The sequence below is a fragment of the Misgurnus anguillicaudatus genome, chromosome 24, assembly GCF_027580225.2.
Source record: "Misgurnus anguillicaudatus chromosome 24, ASM2758022v2, whole genome shotgun sequence".
In the NCBI taxonomy this organism is placed as follows: domain Eukaryota; kingdom Metazoa; phylum Chordata; class Actinopteri; order Cypriniformes; family Cobitidae; genus Misgurnus; species Misgurnus anguillicaudatus.
In genome coordinates, this window is record NC_073360.2 from 5,837,618 (window position 1) to 5,858,556 (window position 20,939).

A 20,939-nucleotide genomic window follows, 5' to 3' on the forward strand; every position below is an offset into this window, starting at 1 on the left:
ACTAAAGAGTTTTTGCTCTTTGCTCCCCCTACAGGTTGGAAGCGGAATTGTCCATTACCATTGTCATAAATAATTTAGCCTACTCCAGCAAAGCTGGCTCTGATAGGATTGTAGGTCTGCCGTAAAGCAAGTTTTTGTAGTTTTCACTCGAACTACAGGACCGCGAAACTTCTTTAGTGTGGTTTTGGCCGATAGAGGGCTGCAAAGTGAATGTGAAAGTGCCGTTAACCCTGTTTCGAGTGGATGAACGACTGAAACTTTTTTGGAAACGTTATTTTAAGGTAAAAAAACTCTTATGTGTTGCTTTAAACTAACCTAAAATAACATTATCATAATGTTAGAAAACGTCAAACTAACCTAAAAATAACGTTCTCCTAACTTTATTGTAACGTTACCGTAACGTTAGACAACGTTAAACTAACCTAAAAATAACATTCCCCTAACATTATTCTAACATTACCATAACGTTAGAAAAACGTTAAACTAACCTAAAAATAACGTTCTCCTAACGTTGAACTAACCTAAAAATAACTTTCCCCTAACATTATTCTAACGTTACCGTAACGTTAGAAAACGTTAAACTAACCTAAAAATAATGTTCCCCTAACATTATTCTAACGTTACCGTAACGTCAGAAAAACGTTAAACTAACCTAAAAATAACGTTCTATTTCTGTAAAGTAAACTTTCCTGGCTAACCAAAAACTAACGTTAGGAAAGCGTTTTGGGAACCAAAAATTGTTAGCTGGGAATCTTTTACAAGATCTTACTCAATATTATAAATCTGAAGATTATATTTTCACACAATGTCCTTTACATTATTTAGGATGATTTATCAAAGAATTGTGAAAACTCTTGCTTATCAAGCACTGATTTGTCTTATTTATCTTGGTTAATAATTATGAAGACATCACAGAGAAAAATGACTTCAAAGAACACCACAAAGGAATCCTAATGTGAGGATCATAAATAATAATTCATTTATTTCGTGACGTTTCATCTGATTGGCTAAAAGGCAAGATAAACAGTTGTTTAGAATATGATCTGTATAGATGTGAAAGTGAATTTAAAAACAAAAATGTCTCTCAAGTAAATGTCTGTGATTGATACAATTTTCAAAGTACCAGATTAATTTATTTTCAAGATTTTATTTAAAACATAATCAGCCAGACATAACAACTGTTGTGCATCAGATATAGATATAAAACTGTATGTATGCCCACTCGGTCCTTCATGATGTCAGCAATGTTTACAATCCAAACTTCTCTTACTGCTTGTGCAACTCGTGTCAACTAACAAAATCAAATATGATCCACAATAAAAGTATGACTGCATTCTAGATTTATTGTAACTGGAATTTTTTTTATTCAATAACGTCTGTTTCCAAAGAACATGTACACAGAAATTTCATTGATACAGTAATATATATATACATACACATTGGTGTATATAATATTATCTAAAAAGTCAGGGGGAATGGGACATGGCTGCTGTGCGTTTAAAGAAGGTAAGTTTCTGCTTTATTATTCAGAGTCCACAGAGTGTTCAGGATGGGCTAGACAAACATACAGTGGTAGATATGAGGGTTAAACACTTCCTCCAGTGCAGTTTGGGTTAAGCATGTGGGAAAATGGCGAATGTGGGAGATCCCTACTAAATAAAAAAACAGCTACTGAGCCTCTCCCCTGCTGAAAGGGAAAGATCCAAAACCCGGCTTTTATCATTAAAACTGGCTTTTTTATTCAAGATGCACAGAATAAGTTCAATGCTACAGTAATAAAGTACCACAATGTTAAGATGTGGGATTTTTAGGTATTCATACTGCTTTTGTTTTGGCCCCACGCAGAACAACTTTAAGTGAAAGTCTCTGATTTAATCTTACATCAACGCTCTTTGTCCTGCATCACATATGATTGCTCATTCTTTGGTACAAATCATCTCCTTTATCATACAGCTAAACATCCAACAGCTGAATATGAATGAACACATGATTAATGATGGGGATTTTTCTGAACACAAGAATCAGATCCACTAGTGAGCAAGTAGACAAAGTCATTGCTATTTTGTTCTTTTTAAAAGTCAAGGCATTACCATTTATGACTTGGTAAGTGATATCTTCCCGAAACAATGAAAGCACAGGCTTGTTGAACACTGTCGAACCGTATATGTGCGTGTGTATACTAGAAACAAACTGCTTTGTTTGAAACAGATGAGACGAATGTAAAAGTGGATTTGGATGAACCGGTGTGGACCAGAGCAGCTTGTGTGGAATAAAATCAGCACCAGAGACCTCTACATCATCCCCATCTGCATGAGAGAGTTGGCATATGCCATCGGCTTGACATTTGGATGAGGCTGAGGACAGGAAGAGAAAAAAAAGTGTTATCAGACTGCATTTTTCAACAATAAATCTCAACATACTCAGCATTTATACACTATTGTCTCAAAATACATGGCTATCCAAACATGTGTAAGCTACTGACCACAGCAGAAAACTGATGAAACTCTGGCTTAAGATCTGAACCCCTGAGGTGAATGTAAGCTCCTTTATTACCCATCTGGTCACTGAGGACAAAAAAAGCACAGAAGAAATAATCAGTCATGAATACACAGTGGAAACAAAGCAGATATAAATCAAAACAAAGATCTCAAACTAATGCTGTAATCCATAACTGACAGAAATAAAAGACTGTCTTTACATGCATATCACCACCAGACACAGATATATGACAATACCATGACAATACAGTGGTTCCCAACAGGAGGCGTGGGATACGATAAGCTTTGAGGTCAAATAAAAATGCATTAAACATTCCAACAATAATCTATTTTTTATATAGAATTGTGTTTTTTATTTTAAATCACATGCTTACAATGCCAAGATCAGGTTGTATTAATGATCTCTTATGTAAAATGTTTCATATTAATATCTATCATATTAATAATCTGAGCTCTCCGACCCTCAGTATTACTACATATCCAGCACAATGAAAATATCCTTTAAAAACCAAAGAAGTATAGCAGATTATAACCTAAAAAAATTGCCATATTTTCTTGGCAAATTAGACATAACGCCTTCTCATGGAATATTCAGAGTCCACTTTCTTTTTCCATGCTCATTTCTCAACTCATATCAAAGCAGCATTGAACTCCAAGTACACCAGGAATGCATACCTGCACCATCTACTGGATTTTGTTTGTATTGCACCAAATTAGTCATATTGAGTTAAAGTCCCAATGCGAATTCAATGATATTCAGTACATTTAAAAACTGCTGTGCAGGGCGGATGAAGAGCCCAGTGGGTCGTAGTTTGCCAACCTCGTGCTTGAGGGTTGGGGGGACTAGACTGTCGTATATGCTCGTAGGGAGTCCCCAAAAAAGAAAGGTTGAAAACCATACTGTAAATCAGTTTAGTATATTGTGAGAATTTCATCACTTATTACACTCTGAGGCCATTTTGGGGATTTCCGCCTGGATTTCACCTATCCAATTTCAAAAGCTTCCCATACCCACATGCAGAGGTGTACATACAAAAGTTTGGTATCATTTTACAGGAAACCCTTTGAAATTTCATAAAACACTGTTGAAAGTGCTAAACATGGTCATATGTGTTGTCAGTCCTCTAATAAACACAAAAATAAATAGCCGCTTTTTGATGTTTTTTTTTCTAAAGTCTGTATTTAAAAGTGTATAACTCTGGCCCTGAGTGCCTCAGCTCCCTGCAGACAGTTTTTGGTGTTTGATTCAAGCAATTGTCAGCTTACAGAGGAAAAAGGAATTTTCCCTCTATTATAATCTATGCAAAAGTTATTCTAGTCCAACTGAAGGGAGGAATAATACCCTTTTTGTATACAATTTCTGCCTAAAAACATTTGAAGTGTCCCCATAACCACATACAGTGGAATAAATGCTATTTCTTTATATAATTTTACAGAAAACCCTTTGAAGTTACATAAAAAGCTGCTGTTTATGATAAATATTGTTATTTATGTTATTTATTGTTATCATATGATGAAACACTGTTGTAAACACTATCTTTGAAAGTGAATAACTCTGGTTCTGGACAGCAGACAGTAAACACCCAAAAAAAGAATGATCTCTTTAGCATGTCGAATTGAAAAGTTATTCTTATTTTACTGAAGGGTGAAAATACATTTTTCATATAAATATAAATTTTTTGTTTTGCACATATAATAAATAGCAAGGGATTAATTATGCACACAACCAAAGAAAATGTTGTGAATGGACTCATTGTTTGGAGTAGGACCTAAGAGAAAAGATGGTGTATCATTTGTGGCTATCTGTGCTATCTGAGGCAGTCCACACTCAAGTTTCCCATATGTTTACAAAAGACGATTTTTTACCTCATTATTCATTCAACGATTGTTGGATATGTGATGAAAATAGAACAAAGCTAATGATGTAGCCTTATTCCTGATAGTGAGAGCTTTCGTTTGATATAAGACTTGTCCATGTTTGTCATACTTAAAAAATATGAAATATGTGAATATTAAGTGATATAAAAAAATATGGGGGGGTGATAGTGTAAATTAAGTGTGAATAAAATATATCTCAAAGTGATGCTTAACAGTAAGTAGAGATTCTAAGCTTTCAAACAGTATCTCATATGTGGTACTGGGTCCTTGACAGACCATTAAAAATTAAAGGAATATTTTATTTAAGTCATAATAATTAATTTTGGACCCGGGACAGGGTCCACAGAGTTAAATTGGTTAAAGATCTGTGTTTGTGGCATTTCTTATGCTTTACATGTTTTTGTAAAAATACAGTGCTGAACAAATGTATTAGACCATCTGTCTATTTGTCTCATAGAGCAACCAGCATTGTTAAAGCGGAATTGAACCCTAGACATTCTAGCCTGTTATCACAGGTAAGTTATTTCTATTTTGCATTTTACTTGCAAAATACACGATTTCGATAAATTAGATTGATAGTGTGTTAAAGCGGAATTTTCTTAACAGTCTTTGATGGACTCAATTAACCAGAATGCACTGCGCGAAACTGAGTAATTAGCTCCACCCACTAACCGCAGATCGAGGAAGCCTTCAGGCTTGTTCTACTTCAGGCGGCGCCACAAGAACCTTTAGCCGGATGATGTCAAGATTCCACGAGAGCGATTGAAAAGCAAACTTCTCCGTATGATTTTGCAAATCGCTCTCGTGGTACTTTGACGTCATCCGGCTGTTGATTCTTGCGGCACCGCGTGAAGTTGAACCAGCCTAATAGCTTCTTTTACCGCTCAACCTGCTCTCAAATCAACTTAAGTCAACTTGAAGTTAGCCGACAGACGAACCCAACCAAACAGTAACTCCGCTTTTACCGTCTCTGAGGGGGAAATCACCAAAACCCTTGATAAAAGATGACTAGAACCTGTGCAGTATATGAATGTAAGGACAACAAAATCAGGCCACTGGGAGTTTTTATTGTTTTATGTTTAGTGTTTAGTGACCCTCAGTTAACACACCAATAACAGATTACTCAAAAATCAAAGATGCAGTCAGGACTTTTGTCAGGAGGACTTTAAGTTCTGTTTTCAGCCCAGTTTTCCCACAGACGCAGGTAATGTAAAATTATCAAAATATCTAAAACATCATTTGGCTTAGTTGTAGCTTGTTTTGTGTAACTACGGTAAACATACTTCGTAGAAAGTTATTATCATGTTGTTGTTATTATAAACACGAGCAAAGCAAGCTAACGTTAGCTCATCCTGTGCAGCTGTCAATCAAAGAACGTTATCATCTACTGTCAATCATCTCGCCTCAAGACCCGCCCCCATTCAGAATGTTCAGAATATGTAGTCGTGCATTTTTCTTCCGGTGATTTGACGACGCGTTTTCCCCTTAAATAACTGTAATTGGGCATCTTTAGTGCTTTATTATTTTACTGGGTGTCTAGTAAAACAGCCAATTAGAAAATTAATGGATAACAAGCAATATATATATTTTAGCATTAGAAATACTACTGTGATTTAAGAGCTTACACATACTGCTGGATTAACCATTACAGTAAAATAAACAAATGATTTTGAAAATCATTTATACTGTTATTTTAGAGCAGCTGGTTGGGTTAAATGATCGTTTTAAGCACTGTCCAGGGTTTCTGCAGGGTTTAGTCAGTCAAATTTAAGACTTTTTAAGACCTTTTTATGACCATTATGATTTAAATTTATGACCTACAATAATAACGAAAAATAACATTAAAATTCCTTTAAAAAGTCTTTATTTTATTTTTTTTAACTTTCATTGAAATTAGTAACAAGTTTATTAGTAAAGGTTCCATTTTCTTAAAAATAACAAATTGAAGGCTCCCTTTTCTTAAGCATCAAGAACACATGAACAACACTAAACAATTGTAAATTAAAAATTATTTTAAAGTAACAAGTCAGTCAGTGCTTGTCTACATTTTTTATCTCCTCCTCAACCTTTTTCAACTTAGCCAATTTTTTCCTTGCTTGCCCGTCTGAGGGCGTTTGATTTTGAAAGGAGCTGGGCCATCTTTGACCCCGATTTGCCAAGACGAAGACAAACGGAGACAAATGGAATCCAGTGCTGTACTTGGACCGGGTAGTGACGGAGCCGAACAAAACTGACTGATCGCCTGCACCCGCTGAAGACCTTTTACAGCAACTTTATGCTTTTCTGACTTTGCATGCGATCGTAAGGCTTTTATGCCTAAACTATACAGCTCCAGCGCCTTCTTACACAGTGTGCAATAGGCTTGATACCGATTGTTTGCTACGGGCTTGAATCAACTACTAAACGCACCGTCTTTGAGCCATAGCTCGTTAAATGTACACTTTCCCATTGTGATAGACCCGGAGATTTCAGTTAAACTAAGCTGCCCCTCGAGAGTTCGGAGTTCGCGCGGGACCGCGGGTTTCTGAAGTACTTCCGACAAGTCTGTTTGCTGCACTGCCGCATGGACCTTGTAGTCCTGGAAAGCTGTGATTATCCCACCCAGATTCCTCAGACAGAACTACAACAGGCAAAACGAGTGAATGCCGCTGCCGGCGCATTTTTGTGGGGAAAGGCAACAATGAATGAACGAGTATATAAAATTAAGACGTGGCTAAATGTAATTTATGACCTTGTATGGAAAATCCGGATGTTTTTATGACTTTTTATGGCCTAAAATTTTCATTATTAAATTTAAGACGTTTTATGACTTTTTATGACTCCGCGGAAACCCTGACTGTCTATGTGGGTAAATATACCTGCTTTTAACTTTGTATTACAAAAGTGCACATAAATAAAAATTAGGTAATGTACAACGATGTCCCAGAAGTACCTTTACTGTACTAGTTCACCTGTAAAAAACACATGAATGTAATGATGCAATAAAAAACATAGCAAGAGATTTCTTTACCAGTAGTTTGGCGCTGAGAACACGGTGATGCATTTCCCTGAGTGTGTGACCTCATAGCCCTCGGCTTTCACCTCATGACTGCGAACTATGAACTGTAGTTTGTTCTGTTCCAGGAAGCGGTCAGTAACATCAGGACCAAACTGACAGCTCACGCCCCGCTTACTGATGGACCTTCCATTCTGAATATTAAAAAAATCTGATTCATTATAAAATAATCATAACTATAGACAAACACAATCTGATTAACAAACGATTGTATCTTACAAACTTTCATAGCAAAACTTTACAATTTTGTTAACATTAGTTAACTACATCAATCAACATGAATAACCGTTAAATAGTGTTCACAAAAAAAAGAAAAAAAAACTTCTTTCATTGTTTACTCAAACTCCAAACCTGTATACATTTCTTTGTTCTGCTGAACACAAATAATATTTACTACACAAAGCCGTAGTTCACTTACAAGCTGAGACATATCACAGGCGATACGTCAGCGATAATGAATGCAAACTTGCCATGATTGTTAATAAACTTCGGCTTTGTGTAGTAAATGCTGCTCCATCTGAAAGCAGGTGATGGCGATTTAACTACTTATCAAGGAACCGGCTCTACTGACGAGATGTGCAATGACAATCACATTTAATTTATTGTGCAGCCCTAAATATAGATATTTTTAAAAAAATGTTAACCAAACAGATCTGGGGCACCACTGACTTCCACGGTACTATTTCTTTTACACAAAATCTTGACAAAAATTTGAAAACAACTGTTTGTGTTAAAAATGTACTTCAGATTTGTGAAAATGAACAAGATCAGATCATATTTGATGAGTCGTCAGTGCAGGTAAGATGAGACTAGAACAGACAACTTACCTGCGGCTGAGGGTCTGACCATAGGAGATCACACATTGGACCTGCACAACACAGTCAAATGACAAATTAAAACATGACTTACGAAGGGTCTGTCCTGTTTATCTACCACAAAACAATGGTCAAGAGTTGTAAACGCCTGCCAGGGCACTGCTGTGGTGTTGCTTTTGCAGTTGCTAGGGTGTTCTGAGAAGCGGATGAAGAGATCGGAGTTGAGGTATTCTGAGTGGTTGTCACAGTGTCATCATGTGTCAAGGTTTTCTGAGTGGTTGCGAGTATGGGTGTAACGATACTCCAAAATAAGCCGAAAAACCGAGGTATGTTGCTGTTTTAATTTATTTGTTGATTTAGAATTAATATTTTTTAGCTTTGTTTGTTTAGAATTTTTATTAAAGTTGTGAAACTTTAATACGGCCTACTTGGCCAGGACTCCCTGGAAGAAGAGATTTCTTTTAATCACAATGAGACTAAACGTTAAGTTCTATGATATTCTCATGGTGTATTGAATGCCCCCTGCTCCCCCGGATGCAGATCTCTCAAAAGAGACGACGGCAGCACTTGTTTTACTGTTAGGTCTAATGTTCTGTGACAGATCAAATGCTTAAGTTTAACAGCTTTATTTTTTTATATTAATTTATTTTTCAATTTTCAACTACCTCAGTGATTGTCACTATTGCACATTTTGGCACAAAATACTAAAAAAGACTTGAACTGTTGCCAATCATAAGCTTGATTTTATGTGATGGTTGCTAAGATATTCTGAGTGGTTGTGAGTATGTCGTCATGTGGTTGCCGAGTTTTTTTTAGTGATTGTAAGAGTGTCATCATGTGGTTGCCAACATAGATATGTATATAAAGGCTAGATGGCTCGTCCGCGCTGCTGGCCAATTGAGTGCAACGTCCGCATTTTGGCGGCCATCTTACGACAGGCCGCTCGCTCACTCGTAGCATTGTGTTTTAATGATGCAGGTACTTTTAAATGACCATAACTTGCTTAATTTTTTACCGATTTTCAGGCGGTTTGGTTTGTTATAAACGTCAAAGATGTACCTATGACACTGCATACCTATACTAAAAATAAAAAATAAATTCATGAAACATGTTAAAGCATCCAGAATTATAGCCACGTTAATAACGTTTGTAAAAACCCAAACCGTTTGAAAATCGGTAGAAAATTGAGCAAGCCATGGTAATTTAAAAGTACCTGCACCATTAAACTCACTGCTACAAGTGAGCGAGCGCCCTGTCGCAAGATGGCCGCCAGGTGATGCCGTTAGGGACTCCGCCTTGAGCCATCTAGCCTTTATATACATATCTATGGTTGCCAAGGCATTCTGACTGATTGTGAGAGTGACGTAATGTAGTTGCCAAGATATTCTGAGTGGTTGTGAGAGTGATAGTATGTGGTCGCAATCGCAAAAGATATTATGAGTAGTAGGGGTGGGCGATAAACCGGTAGACATGATTAACCGGTAGAAATTTGTCAACCGGTAGAGATTTTGGACTATCGTCTCTATCGAGGGTACGCGCCCACATCACGCTCCTGTGTGCGTGGTCACAAAAACGTAACGTTTGTACACGTATTAAATCTCCGCAGTTATAAAACAAGTTATTTTAAGCCATTGAAACACAAACAACAGATCTATATGCGTGGCTCTTTCTGTGTCTGAGGAACGCGCAAGTCGCCAACCGCTGCACTTTCTGTCTGTGAGGAGCGCGCAAGTTGCGCAACCACTGCTCGTGAGCATTTTCCCCGCTTTATTGGCCTGGCCTTAAATACATATATACGTCAAAATTGCAAGGATCCTCATAAACACGACCGTTTAGGGCTTAAGAAAAAGTGAACAGCTAAAAGAGAAAACGCATGTGTAACAGTATATTGGATCTGGTCTTAACCCATTTTAATGTTTCGGCGCGCAGCATCAGGCGCAAATGGGAAGTTACCTTATTTTGATCCTGTCTGTCACTCATGTTTATGAAACAGCATTAAGTTCCACTGCTCTTGACTAAATCACTTTTCTACCTTAAATAAAAAATATATATACATACATACATAATTATTTATTATAATTCATTTATCATTGACTGTTTATCTTCAGAGAGCTTGAGTTTTGTTTGTTTTTATCTTCTTTTTGTGCTTGTATAAGGTTTTTATGAGAATTATGAACATTTCTATGGTATAAAATATTTTAATAACAGAAAAACCTTATTAAAACCGCTACCGTGATACATATAAACAGTATAAAATTAATCCTATCGTGATAGAAGATTTTGGTCATATCGCCCACCCCTAATGAGTAGAGATGGCATGTGGTTGCCAGTGTTGTTTTGTGTTTTTTTTGAAGTACAATGCTATCAGAGACACTAATTTAACACATTAAACAATGTAAATTCATTTACTGACTAGTTAAAAAAAAGAAGCCCTTTAAAGTCAGTTAATAAATATTGTGTATGTGACAGTCAAACCCCAAACTAAATCTGACTGAAAATTAGGCACTGCTGTGTAAAGCACAAACATTTACTGAATCATTTACACTCAACATAGACAAAGTCAGCACTTCGTGAAACAATCTAGCAGGTAAAAAGATATGTACTGAACTATAAAATAATGTTTGATAATAAAAAAGTTAAAGGAGCATTTCACCCGTCGAAACATTAATCTTTATTAAAAGTGTGTCATATTTGTAGTCAAAATGTAACATACATTTAGAATTTGGTGCCTATTTGACCGAGAAAATGGGTGTTTGTAGTCTCACTCCCTCAACAAAGATATAGGACTTCCTTCTTTCAATGATGCAAAATGATGATTTTTACATCATTGAAAGAAGGAAGTGCAACACTGAAGTCTGTATTTATCCTGTCTCAGCGACAACTGAGAAAATGATGGATGATCATTCAAAAACATGACTGGGGTTCTAACTATACAAAGCTAAATGCAAATGGGTGAAGTGTCCCTTTACAGGGTTTCTGCAGGTTTCACCAAGTCTAATTTAAGACTTTTTAAGACCTTTTTAAGGCCATAATGAACTAAATTTAAGACCTATATCACGACAATGCATCTATGTGTTTTTAGAACCTTTTATCTTTCATGACAAAAACAAGATGTATTTTCTAGAGGTGTGACAAGACACTTGTTCCGCAAGATGAAACGAGACTGGGTTCACGAGAATAAGATCAGACAAGATTTTTTATCTTTGCTGATATTACAAGTTTTTCACCTTAAACGTCATACAAAGTTTTAAGAAATCCCCAATGATAAAATATATGAAGAAAAATAGCATTATAATTAACTAAAAATCACATAATTTTAGTAAGGATGATGACCTGAAGTAATCTGATATTTTTTGGTAATAAAAATAGAGCTAAATGGGCCAAAGCATTTACGATGTGTGGTTACCCAGGTAGAATTTAGATGAATCCAGGACTAGGTCTTATTTATATTAGGACATTTAAGGAGGATTTTTTTTAATATAACTTACAAAATACATTACTGGTGTGCATCTTGAGACAAAATAATGGCAGTGAAATATTTTATGGCAAAAATAGAAATACAGTAATTAAATTGATGAGACCAGGAGTAAGGGAGTGTAGTAGATCCACCCTCCGGAGCAGAGGGGGCGCTAATGCACCTATAAGCTAGATGCCAACCGCCATTAAAAGAGATAAAGAATACAGGCATTGATGATGATGGATGTCTGATACATAGATATGTATAAAGGCTAGATGGCTCAAGGCGGAGTCCCTGACGGCATCACCTGGCGGCCATCTTACGACAGGGCGCTCGCTCACTCGTAGCATTGAGTTTAATGGTGCAGGTACTTTTAAATGACCATAACTTGCTCAATTTTCTACCGATTTTCAAACGGTTTGGGTTTTTACAAACGTTATTAACGTGGCTATAATTCTGGATGCTTTAACATGTTTCATGAATTTATTTTTTATTTTTAGTATAGGTATGCAGTGTCATAGGTATATCTTTGACGTTTATAACCAACCAGACCGTTTGAAAATCTGTAAAAAATAAGCAAGTTCTGGTAATTTAAAAGTACCTGCACCACTAAAACTCAATGCCACGAGCGAGCGAGCTGCCCGTGGCAAGATGGCCGCCAAAATGCGGACGTTCCACTCAATTGGCCAGCAGCGCGGACGAGCCATCTGGCCTTTATACATATCTATGGTCTGATAGAGCAGAAGCCGCGGTGCTTAAAACTGCTGATGAAGATTTGCATGCCGTGGTGCTCTTTATGGCTACTACTGTAGGCACAACCGAACAGAGAAATGCTGGGTGTTTTCGACAGGTGCACTGTCTTTATGTTTCTTACATTGCATGTGTGACACTAAAGCTTTGATGCCCATTGTTCCGAGTTTTAAAACTTTCTTGCAAAATAAACAACGGACCCCGTATGCTAACTGGTCCTTACCACGGGGCAAAACCAGTAACCAGTTTTCATTAAATGTGCACTTCCCCATAGCTAAAACTCACACTTTTCTCCCTTTGTTTATACCCGTTCCACGCACTTTAGCGAACTCCCCGCAAATTTGTGCTTTAGTAGATTCCACCTATTCAGTTTTCCCTGACACATGACGCGAACATGTATAAAACAGTTACAATCTTCTTGGCATTGTTGGTTGGACAACATTTTAAGACCTTTGATACGCGGATTTAAGACATTTTAATGCTTATTAAAGCCTTATTTTCATACTATGGAATTTAAGACGTTTTAAGACTTTTTAAGGATCCGCGGACACCCTGCTTTAAACAAGGATTTTGTATTATTATATTACTTTGATTTTGATCAAGTCTTAATCATAAGTATAAGTAATGGCTGAGGTGATGCCTGCCTTAGCAAACCCTGCTAATTACAGCGAGAAGTTTTCAAGTTGATAAAACAGTAGTAGTATTGTAATATACAATAATTCTTACCCGAGTCTGGCGGTTGCCTATTTCTTTCGATCTTTCTAATGTCATCTAAAGTCACACCATCTTCACTAAACAGTCCTCCATGCATCACCTGAAACGCATCTCACCATCACTTACAAGCTTTATAATGCCAACAGTACAATAACTGAATGTCCTAACCGTGTATCTTACCAGGACTTTAGAATTGATGCACTGGGCAAGTGGAAGCCACTGGAAGACCTCACTAAACAGCTGGAACATCTGCGCAGTATACTTCGCTTTGACCTCACCCTCGAACCCATACATCTGATTCATGTTATCCGTCTCATGGTTGCCTTCATAGAGTAAACAGTTTAGGTTACAAGGCAAAATTAAAAATCGAACGTCTTTGAGAACGTAGTAAGAAAAAGCTGAAACGTTGGTGTGTCCTCACCTCTGAGTAGGTGGAAGTGGTCTGGATAAAGCAGTTTGAAGCCAAAGAGTACGAGAATGACTTCTACAGAGAAAGAGCCGCGATCCACAAAGTCACCGTTGAACAGCTAATACCCTAAAGTTAAGGCTAATTTACAGGATCTCAATAATGTTATGTCGGGGCAGGTAAAAAATGAACCAAAGGTCTGAACTACAAAAATATCTTAATTGTTGAGCCCTGTTCATTTAAAATGATAAAAGCATTTTCTTTCTTTGAAATACTGAGCACAGAAAAATACGTTTTGAAGAAAGAAGTATTAAGAAAGTCATCTCGAAATAAACAAACACTGTTAAAGGATACATAAGGATTAGTCGGAGATGGTAAACCATTCAAGTCCAAGATATTTAAAAGATCATAGTACTGGCCATGTGTGTCCCCACATATAGTTATTTTATCTGTCTAAAGAATGAATGAAAGAAAATTAATCCACAATAATCAACAATACACAATCTAGTTTACAATATACAGTCAGATTAAGATGCTAAAAAATTCTCTCACCTCTTTTAATGTTATTTCAACAAGACTTGGGAGTTTGGATAAAACTTCTTTCACTTGAATCAGGATCTGAAAGACAAATAAACAAGTAAAAACTACAAATCATAATGGAGAATTGTTATTGTTGTTTGTGTGTTTGAAAAAGACTTGTACCTGGTATGCACACTTTCTGTGCAGTTTCTTTTGGTCTTTAAACCAATCCATCAGTTCTTTCATGAACTTCAGTGTCACCTTTCCATCTTCAAGTTTGGGTCCAGAATAATCATCCTCAATTGCTGATGAGAAACAGGGACAACACGTTAAAAAAATTACCTTAAACCATTGTAGTAAAATCATTATTCTTTACACTGTACATTTTTTTTCCTTCTTGAACATGAAGATCCTGCCCTGCAAAAAAAATACTTTCTTACTTAGTATTTTTGTCCTGTGGCTAGTATAAATATTTAAAAACTTTTAAATCAAAAAATTTCTTACTCAATTTGCAGAATTTTTTTCTTGTTTTAATCACACATTTACTAAAAACTAGACTTATTTTCTTAGGTCATTTTGAACATAAAATCATCATCAATAAATCTTGATTTAAGAATTTTTAGATATTTGTACTTAAATCAAGACAAAAATTAGGGGTGGGCGATATGACCAAAATCTTCTATCACGATAGGATTAATTTTATATCATGATAACGATATGTATCACGGTAGAGTTTTTTTATGTTTTAATAAGGTTTAAATCTTTAATACCATAGGAATGTTCATAATTCTCACAAAAAACATATACAAGCATAGAAAGAAGATAAAAAACAAACAAAACTCAAGCTCTCTGAAGATAAACAGTCAATGATATAAGAATGATAATAAATTATTATGCATGTATGTATAGGCCTATATATATTTTTATTTAAGGTAGAAAAGTGATTTAATCAGGAGCAGTGAGAGATTTTCTCTCAATGCTGTTTGATTAACACGAGTGACAGACCGGAGCAAAATTAGGTAACTTCCCCTTTAAGACCAAAGTCCATATCCAATACACTGTCACACATGCGCTTTCTCTTTTAGCTGTTTACTTTCTCTTAAGACCTAACTGGTCGTGTTTATGAGGATGCTTGCAAAGACGGGAATTTTGAAGTATGTATGTATTTAAGGCCAATAAAGCGGGGAAAATGCTCACGAGCTTAATGAGCAGCGGTCGCGCGACTTGCGCGCTCCTCACAGACAGAAAAAGCAGCGGCTGCGCGACTTGTCCGCTCCTGACACACAGAAAGAACGCACGCATACAGATCTGTTGTCTGTGTATCAATGGCTTAAAATAACTTGTTTTAAAACTGCAGTGCTTAAATACGTGTACAAACTTTACGTTTTCGCGACCACGCGCACAGGAGCGTGACGTGGGCACGTAACCTCGATAGAAACGATAGCCCAAAATCTCTACCGGTTGACAAATTTCTACCGGTTAATTATGTCTACCGGTTTATCGCCCACCCCTAACAAAAATACTAAGTAAGAAAGTCATTTTTTCAGTGTGTTAAAATATAATTATTGCAACAAAACCTGTTTAAAATGAAGGCTGCTTAATGAATTACAAAAATTGAAACTATGTAAATCCCTTGATTAGTTATCTGCTGAATCAAGTCCCAAACCGATTCTTGTAGTTTCCTAGTGCTAAGTGTGCACTAAATATACAATAAGGTTATCAAATCCAGCGTACTGTAGTGCCAACAAGTCGAGTACAATTGACGTCTATACACTTTATTTTAAGACATTATTTAAGATATTCAAAATTTTGCATGGATGTAGGCTAAATTAAAAGATTAACTTTGAAAAAAAAATGTATGAAGGCATTCCAAAAAAATTACACACAATACATCCTCAAAGCATATTGAGACAAGGCCCAGGAGAATGGCTTTTCTTAAAACGAGAGAACATCAACAAAATATTAATAACTGCTAAGGGCTGGATGGTATATACTGTTAGATCTGAGGTATCGGCAAACATTGTATTGCTGGCTTAGAGAATCAGTATAATAGTGTATCCTGATGAGATTGTACTTAGCCTTATTTTGTACAAATGTACTTTGCCTTTTTTGCCAAATATTTATTACAGAAATATAATAACCAAGTTAATTGTTCTCAATTTTGTACCATACACAAGGTCTGGTTATTGGTTACTTTATTCTTCAGAACGTGGAAATGAGTCTCATTTGAAGGTAGAGGGGGTGTTGCTACAATATACAACACAACATTTTTTCGCTGGTAATCATATTTGGTTGGTTAAATCCAATTTAACTTCATTTGTCGAATCCAATTTAATTATTAGTAATATGACACTATCAGATACAAGACAAGATGGGTCTTTTGTTCTGGCTACTATTAATAATAATGTTTCTAGTACTGTTCTTAAAAGTATGATTGAAATGAAGAAAAAAGAGACTTACTCATGTTCTCAATGTCTAAGGAGTCAACAACCGAGCGCTTAAGCTCATCGCTGGCAATGGCTCGTTCAAAAGCCTTCTGCTTGACAATCTTATTACATTCCTGAAACTTCATCTTAGCATCTTTGTCATTGGGTCGCACTCGCACAACCTGTTAATATTGAAAACATCGGAAAGCAAAAATTATAATTCAATTTATGGAAGCAAATTTTGTTGAATTGGCATCAGGGGAAAACTGCTGATGTTTAAGAACTGAATGTAATGATGACCAAATAAAGTTAGCACTACAGTTTTTTCTTAACTATAATCCATTGTTAACAAAACTATTGCCAATTCCCAACATGTTATCATATGTATTTCTACCACCAATATCACATCTTTTGTAACTTGCACAACTTTACACGTTACATGTTGATTTCAGTGTTGATTAGAGCAATTTGATGCAAGCATTGCAAAAATTATATTTAAACAATTCGGCTGGAAATCTTTTTCATTATATGCCTGTTTCAGCAGTTTTAGGCACACAGAGGTCATTAGCTGTTTGAGGTATTTGTCTTAACCTGTCCCAGATATCTTTTACAACAAAGACAGGGAGTTGTCTACCACCTTTTAACCCACTCAGCTATTTAAATACTTCCATACACACAATAGTGAGTGTGTTTACATGCACAGAATAAGCAGATAACTATTGAATCATTCAAGTACAGAGTAGACCTTTCCCTTATTTTTATTAAATTAAGTTTCATGCAACACAATTAATCCAAATTAGCATTCCAAAATCAAATGTATTACACTATAAAATAAAAAAGTACAACCTTATAACCAATAGACTTTTTGTTATCTTGTGATATTATGGTTATGACTAGAGGTGCACAGATACAAAATTTCTATTCTGATATTTGATTACATCTACCAATACCAATGTCCGATTGTGGAAAAAAATGTGCTTTTATCTGCCGAAACCTATGATAGGCCGATATATCAGTGCATCATTAACTATTATAACAATTAAGTAAATCCTCACTCGTACCGTCTCGTAATCTTTGAGCGCGGCCTTGAACTTGCCGAGGGCCATGTTGGAGGTGGCGCGTCGGTAGTAGCCCTTGATGTAGTTCTTGTCCAGCTCCAGGGCCCGAGTGGCATCCGCCAGTGCGTAGCCATAGCACTCAGTGCGCAGGTAGGCCAGACTCCTGTTACTGTAGAAGATGGCATTGGTGGGGTTCAACTCCAGTGCTTCCGAGTAATACTTGATTGCGTTCTCATAGTCCTTCTCTGAAATAACAGCACAGGACCATTAATGTCCCGAAAATAAGGCCCTCTACGACATGAGACATTATCATACAAAGTCACTGATCACTTTGGCACATTTTGAACATTGGGTGGAGTAATGTAGTTATGATGTGACACTCGCTTACAATATAGTAGCACCTTTAAGAAGAAAGAGCAGTAACAGTAAAAGTGTGAATTTAATAGTCAAGACATGCAGCACTTATAATGAGAGCGTTTGCACATACTTTTTTATATTTCCTCTGTCTGCACGTCATTTATAGATATGTAAGTTCATACTTATTCTTTATACACAAATATTATTTTAAAATACGGATGCATAACGATTAGTCGCAATTAATCTATTGCAGAATAAAGGTTTATGTTTAGATCATATATTTGTGTGAACTGTAAATAATAATTATGTATATATAAATATGCACACATGCATGTATAATTTTAAGAAAAAAAAATGTAAAAAAAAAGATATATATATATATAAATAATTTGTTTTTATAAAGTATTTATATTTTTATGCTGTATAAATTATACAAATATACAAACATATACACATGTAAACATTTCTTAAATATATACATGCATGTGTTTGTATTTATTTATACAAAAGTCATTATTCACAGTACATGCACATATAAGATGTAAACAAAAACCTTTATTCTGCAATAGATTAATCGCGATTAATTGTAATGCAACCCTATTTTAATATTCTGACATAACCTGGAAGAGTTTAACGATTACAAGTTATGCTTTTCTCCCTTTCTTGAACACTGTGATCTAAATAAAAAGCCAAGGTTTTTGCTTATCAAAAAACAAAAACAAAAGAACAATCTGACCCAAAACTGGAAGTTTTGTGATCCGCTGTACCACTTCTGTTCAAAGGCAAAATGACAGAAAAAGCAAGAATCAAGCAAGTGTCAAGAATCTGAAGTTGCATCAATCTCTTCCTTAAAAACATATAAAACAAGTATAAAATTATAAATTGTGATGTTATCATAATAAAAGACAGTCGTGTTTATAATTTTGAGTCTATGTGGTAACCCATTGACTGCCCAGTCTAGATCTAGATCCTGATTAGGGATGGGACGATTACCGGTTTCACGATTAACCACAATAAAATGTCCTGACGATTAGTATTATCGTTTAAAATTTAGTTATTATTAAAACCGTGTTTGATTACCGTGATTTTGAAAACTCGCTGTAAATCCTGTCCAGACAGAATCAGTTTGACACAGGCGAGCACATGCAACAGTTTTTTGCACAAGGCGGCATTTAAGGGATAATGTATTGTATTCATTCACGGTAAACTTATTAGTAATAGACATATTTATTTATTTTTACCACAGAAATAATTTTAAAATAAAGTATTTATTAAATAATAAATAATTTCAGGGACATGAAATATTAAATTGTGATTTTCAAAAATAAAACTAAAAAAAAATGTTTTCAGTGTGTTTATCAGTTCTTTTTGAACATTTCCATCTCATTTTAACAAAACCATGATAATATTGATTTTTTTCCCCACTATAAACAAGATATGAAATTTTCATACCGTCCCATCCCTAATCCTGATACAACTATAAAGTCATTTAGATCAAAAGTGATGCAGAAAAGCTCAGAGGTCACAGCCAAATTTAGTCAAAAAGCATCAGGCCTGTAGCTTTATTCATACACTTATAAACTAAAAGACTGCTAAACTTGAAGGAGTGTCATTTACAATCAATCTGTGGTACATGATATATTACTTTTGTTCTTTGTTCTCTAGATATCAAAATTAAAGAAATCTAACTTACATGTAAAAAATAAAGACATTATGGAAATACGAGCAACAAGCATCATTATATTTAAATAATATGATGACTGTCAATAAATGACAATCAGTAATTTAAACGAATCTATTAGACAACAGACAGTATGTGCGACGTATCGGCTGTCGTAAGAAAGTTTTCAAGTCTTTTACAATGATGACAGTGAAGCAGCATTTTTACACCATTATCGGTTTCAAGCCTCAACAAGACAAAACATCAATTTAACAATTACATCTCTTTCCAGATGACATACAACTGAACAAATGAGTAATGACTAACGTAATTAAGCAATAATAAAGTTCTTTCAATGAGTGTCTCATGTGTCTGATTCATCATGTGTTCAGCTCATTGAGTCACATCTCTCTATTATTACAGACATCAGCACATAAATTAAACATCCAGCACCGCCCTACCCTGTACATATCAACTCAGTCTTTAATTTATAGTAGGTATTTGGGCCGTTTTTACCTTTAAAGTAGTTATTCGCCTTCTCCTTGAGTTTCTCTGCACTGGCACTCCGCTCCTCTTCCGCCATCTTCTCACTGCCGTGTTCCATAACTGTGCCGTGTGTACGCGGATCACTGTCGCAAACACTAACCGAAGGGTCGTAAAGCGCTTTGCGCAGGATCTCTAGAACAGTCCAGACTCCAGAGCCACGCGGAGCATAATCAGTTTTTATGACGCTCGTACGTGTTAATAATTTTTATAGGTTTGTACATTTGTCTATTATCGCGAAATCGTTAAACACGTTTTTGAATTTCCAAAATAACGCCCGTGTAAGTTAAATAATGCCGAATAAAAGCATACTAACAAATACAAACTAAAACGTGTGCTTTAGACACTCTGACTTTAGTCAAAAAGTATTGCTGTAACTTTTTTCCTTTTATTAAAAAACAACAATGATTTAAAAAAAGACAATGTCATATAGCGTATACATACATTACATAAATGTAACATCTGTAGGCTATATCAAACTTTGACATATCAATGTACATAGAAAAAAAACATGCAACAGTTATTTGAAAATAACAGGGGAAAAAATGAGAGAGAAAAAAGTATAAAAAGAGAAGAAGAAAAAAACACGAGGGTATGACATCAAGTTATGTATCAGTTAGTATACAAATTAAAGTAGTTTTCTTGCATTTTTTTGTTCAATGAGGATTTAATAGTATTGAGAAACATGTTAAATTACGTTATGGTGTTGGTGAACTCACATTTGTGTACATAAAATTTGCATAGAAAGATTAAGTTGACAATAAAGCAAATAGTTTTATTTGTAAACTCGGATATCCTAGAAC

The 20,939-nt window shown here is 35.5% G+C and overlaps 1 protein-coding gene across 1 annotated transcript; it reads right to left on the reverse strand.

Moving 5' to 3' along the window:
- Positions 1–1,349: 1,349 nt before the first annotated feature.
- ppp5c (protein phosphatase 5, catalytic subunit) lies at positions 1,350–20,268 on the reverse strand. The gene is made up of 13 exons (XM_055195728.2): positions 20,110–20,268; positions 17,580–17,821; positions 16,553–16,700; positions 14,276–14,397; positions 14,126–14,191; positions 13,928–14,026; positions 13,589–13,694; positions 13,348–13,490; positions 13,180–13,267; positions 8,259–8,299; positions 7,387–7,565; positions 2,483–2,564; positions 1,350–2,354 (listed from the first exon to the last, which is right to left on the reverse strand). Exons 1-13 carry the CDS (start codon positions 20,195–20,197, stop codon positions 2,292–2,294), a joined length of 1,467 nt encoding a protein of 488 aa, XP_055051703.1. The 5' UTR covers positions 20,198–20,268; the 3' UTR covers positions 1,350–2,291.
- Between the last annotated feature and the right edge of the window lie 671 nt (positions 20,269–20,939).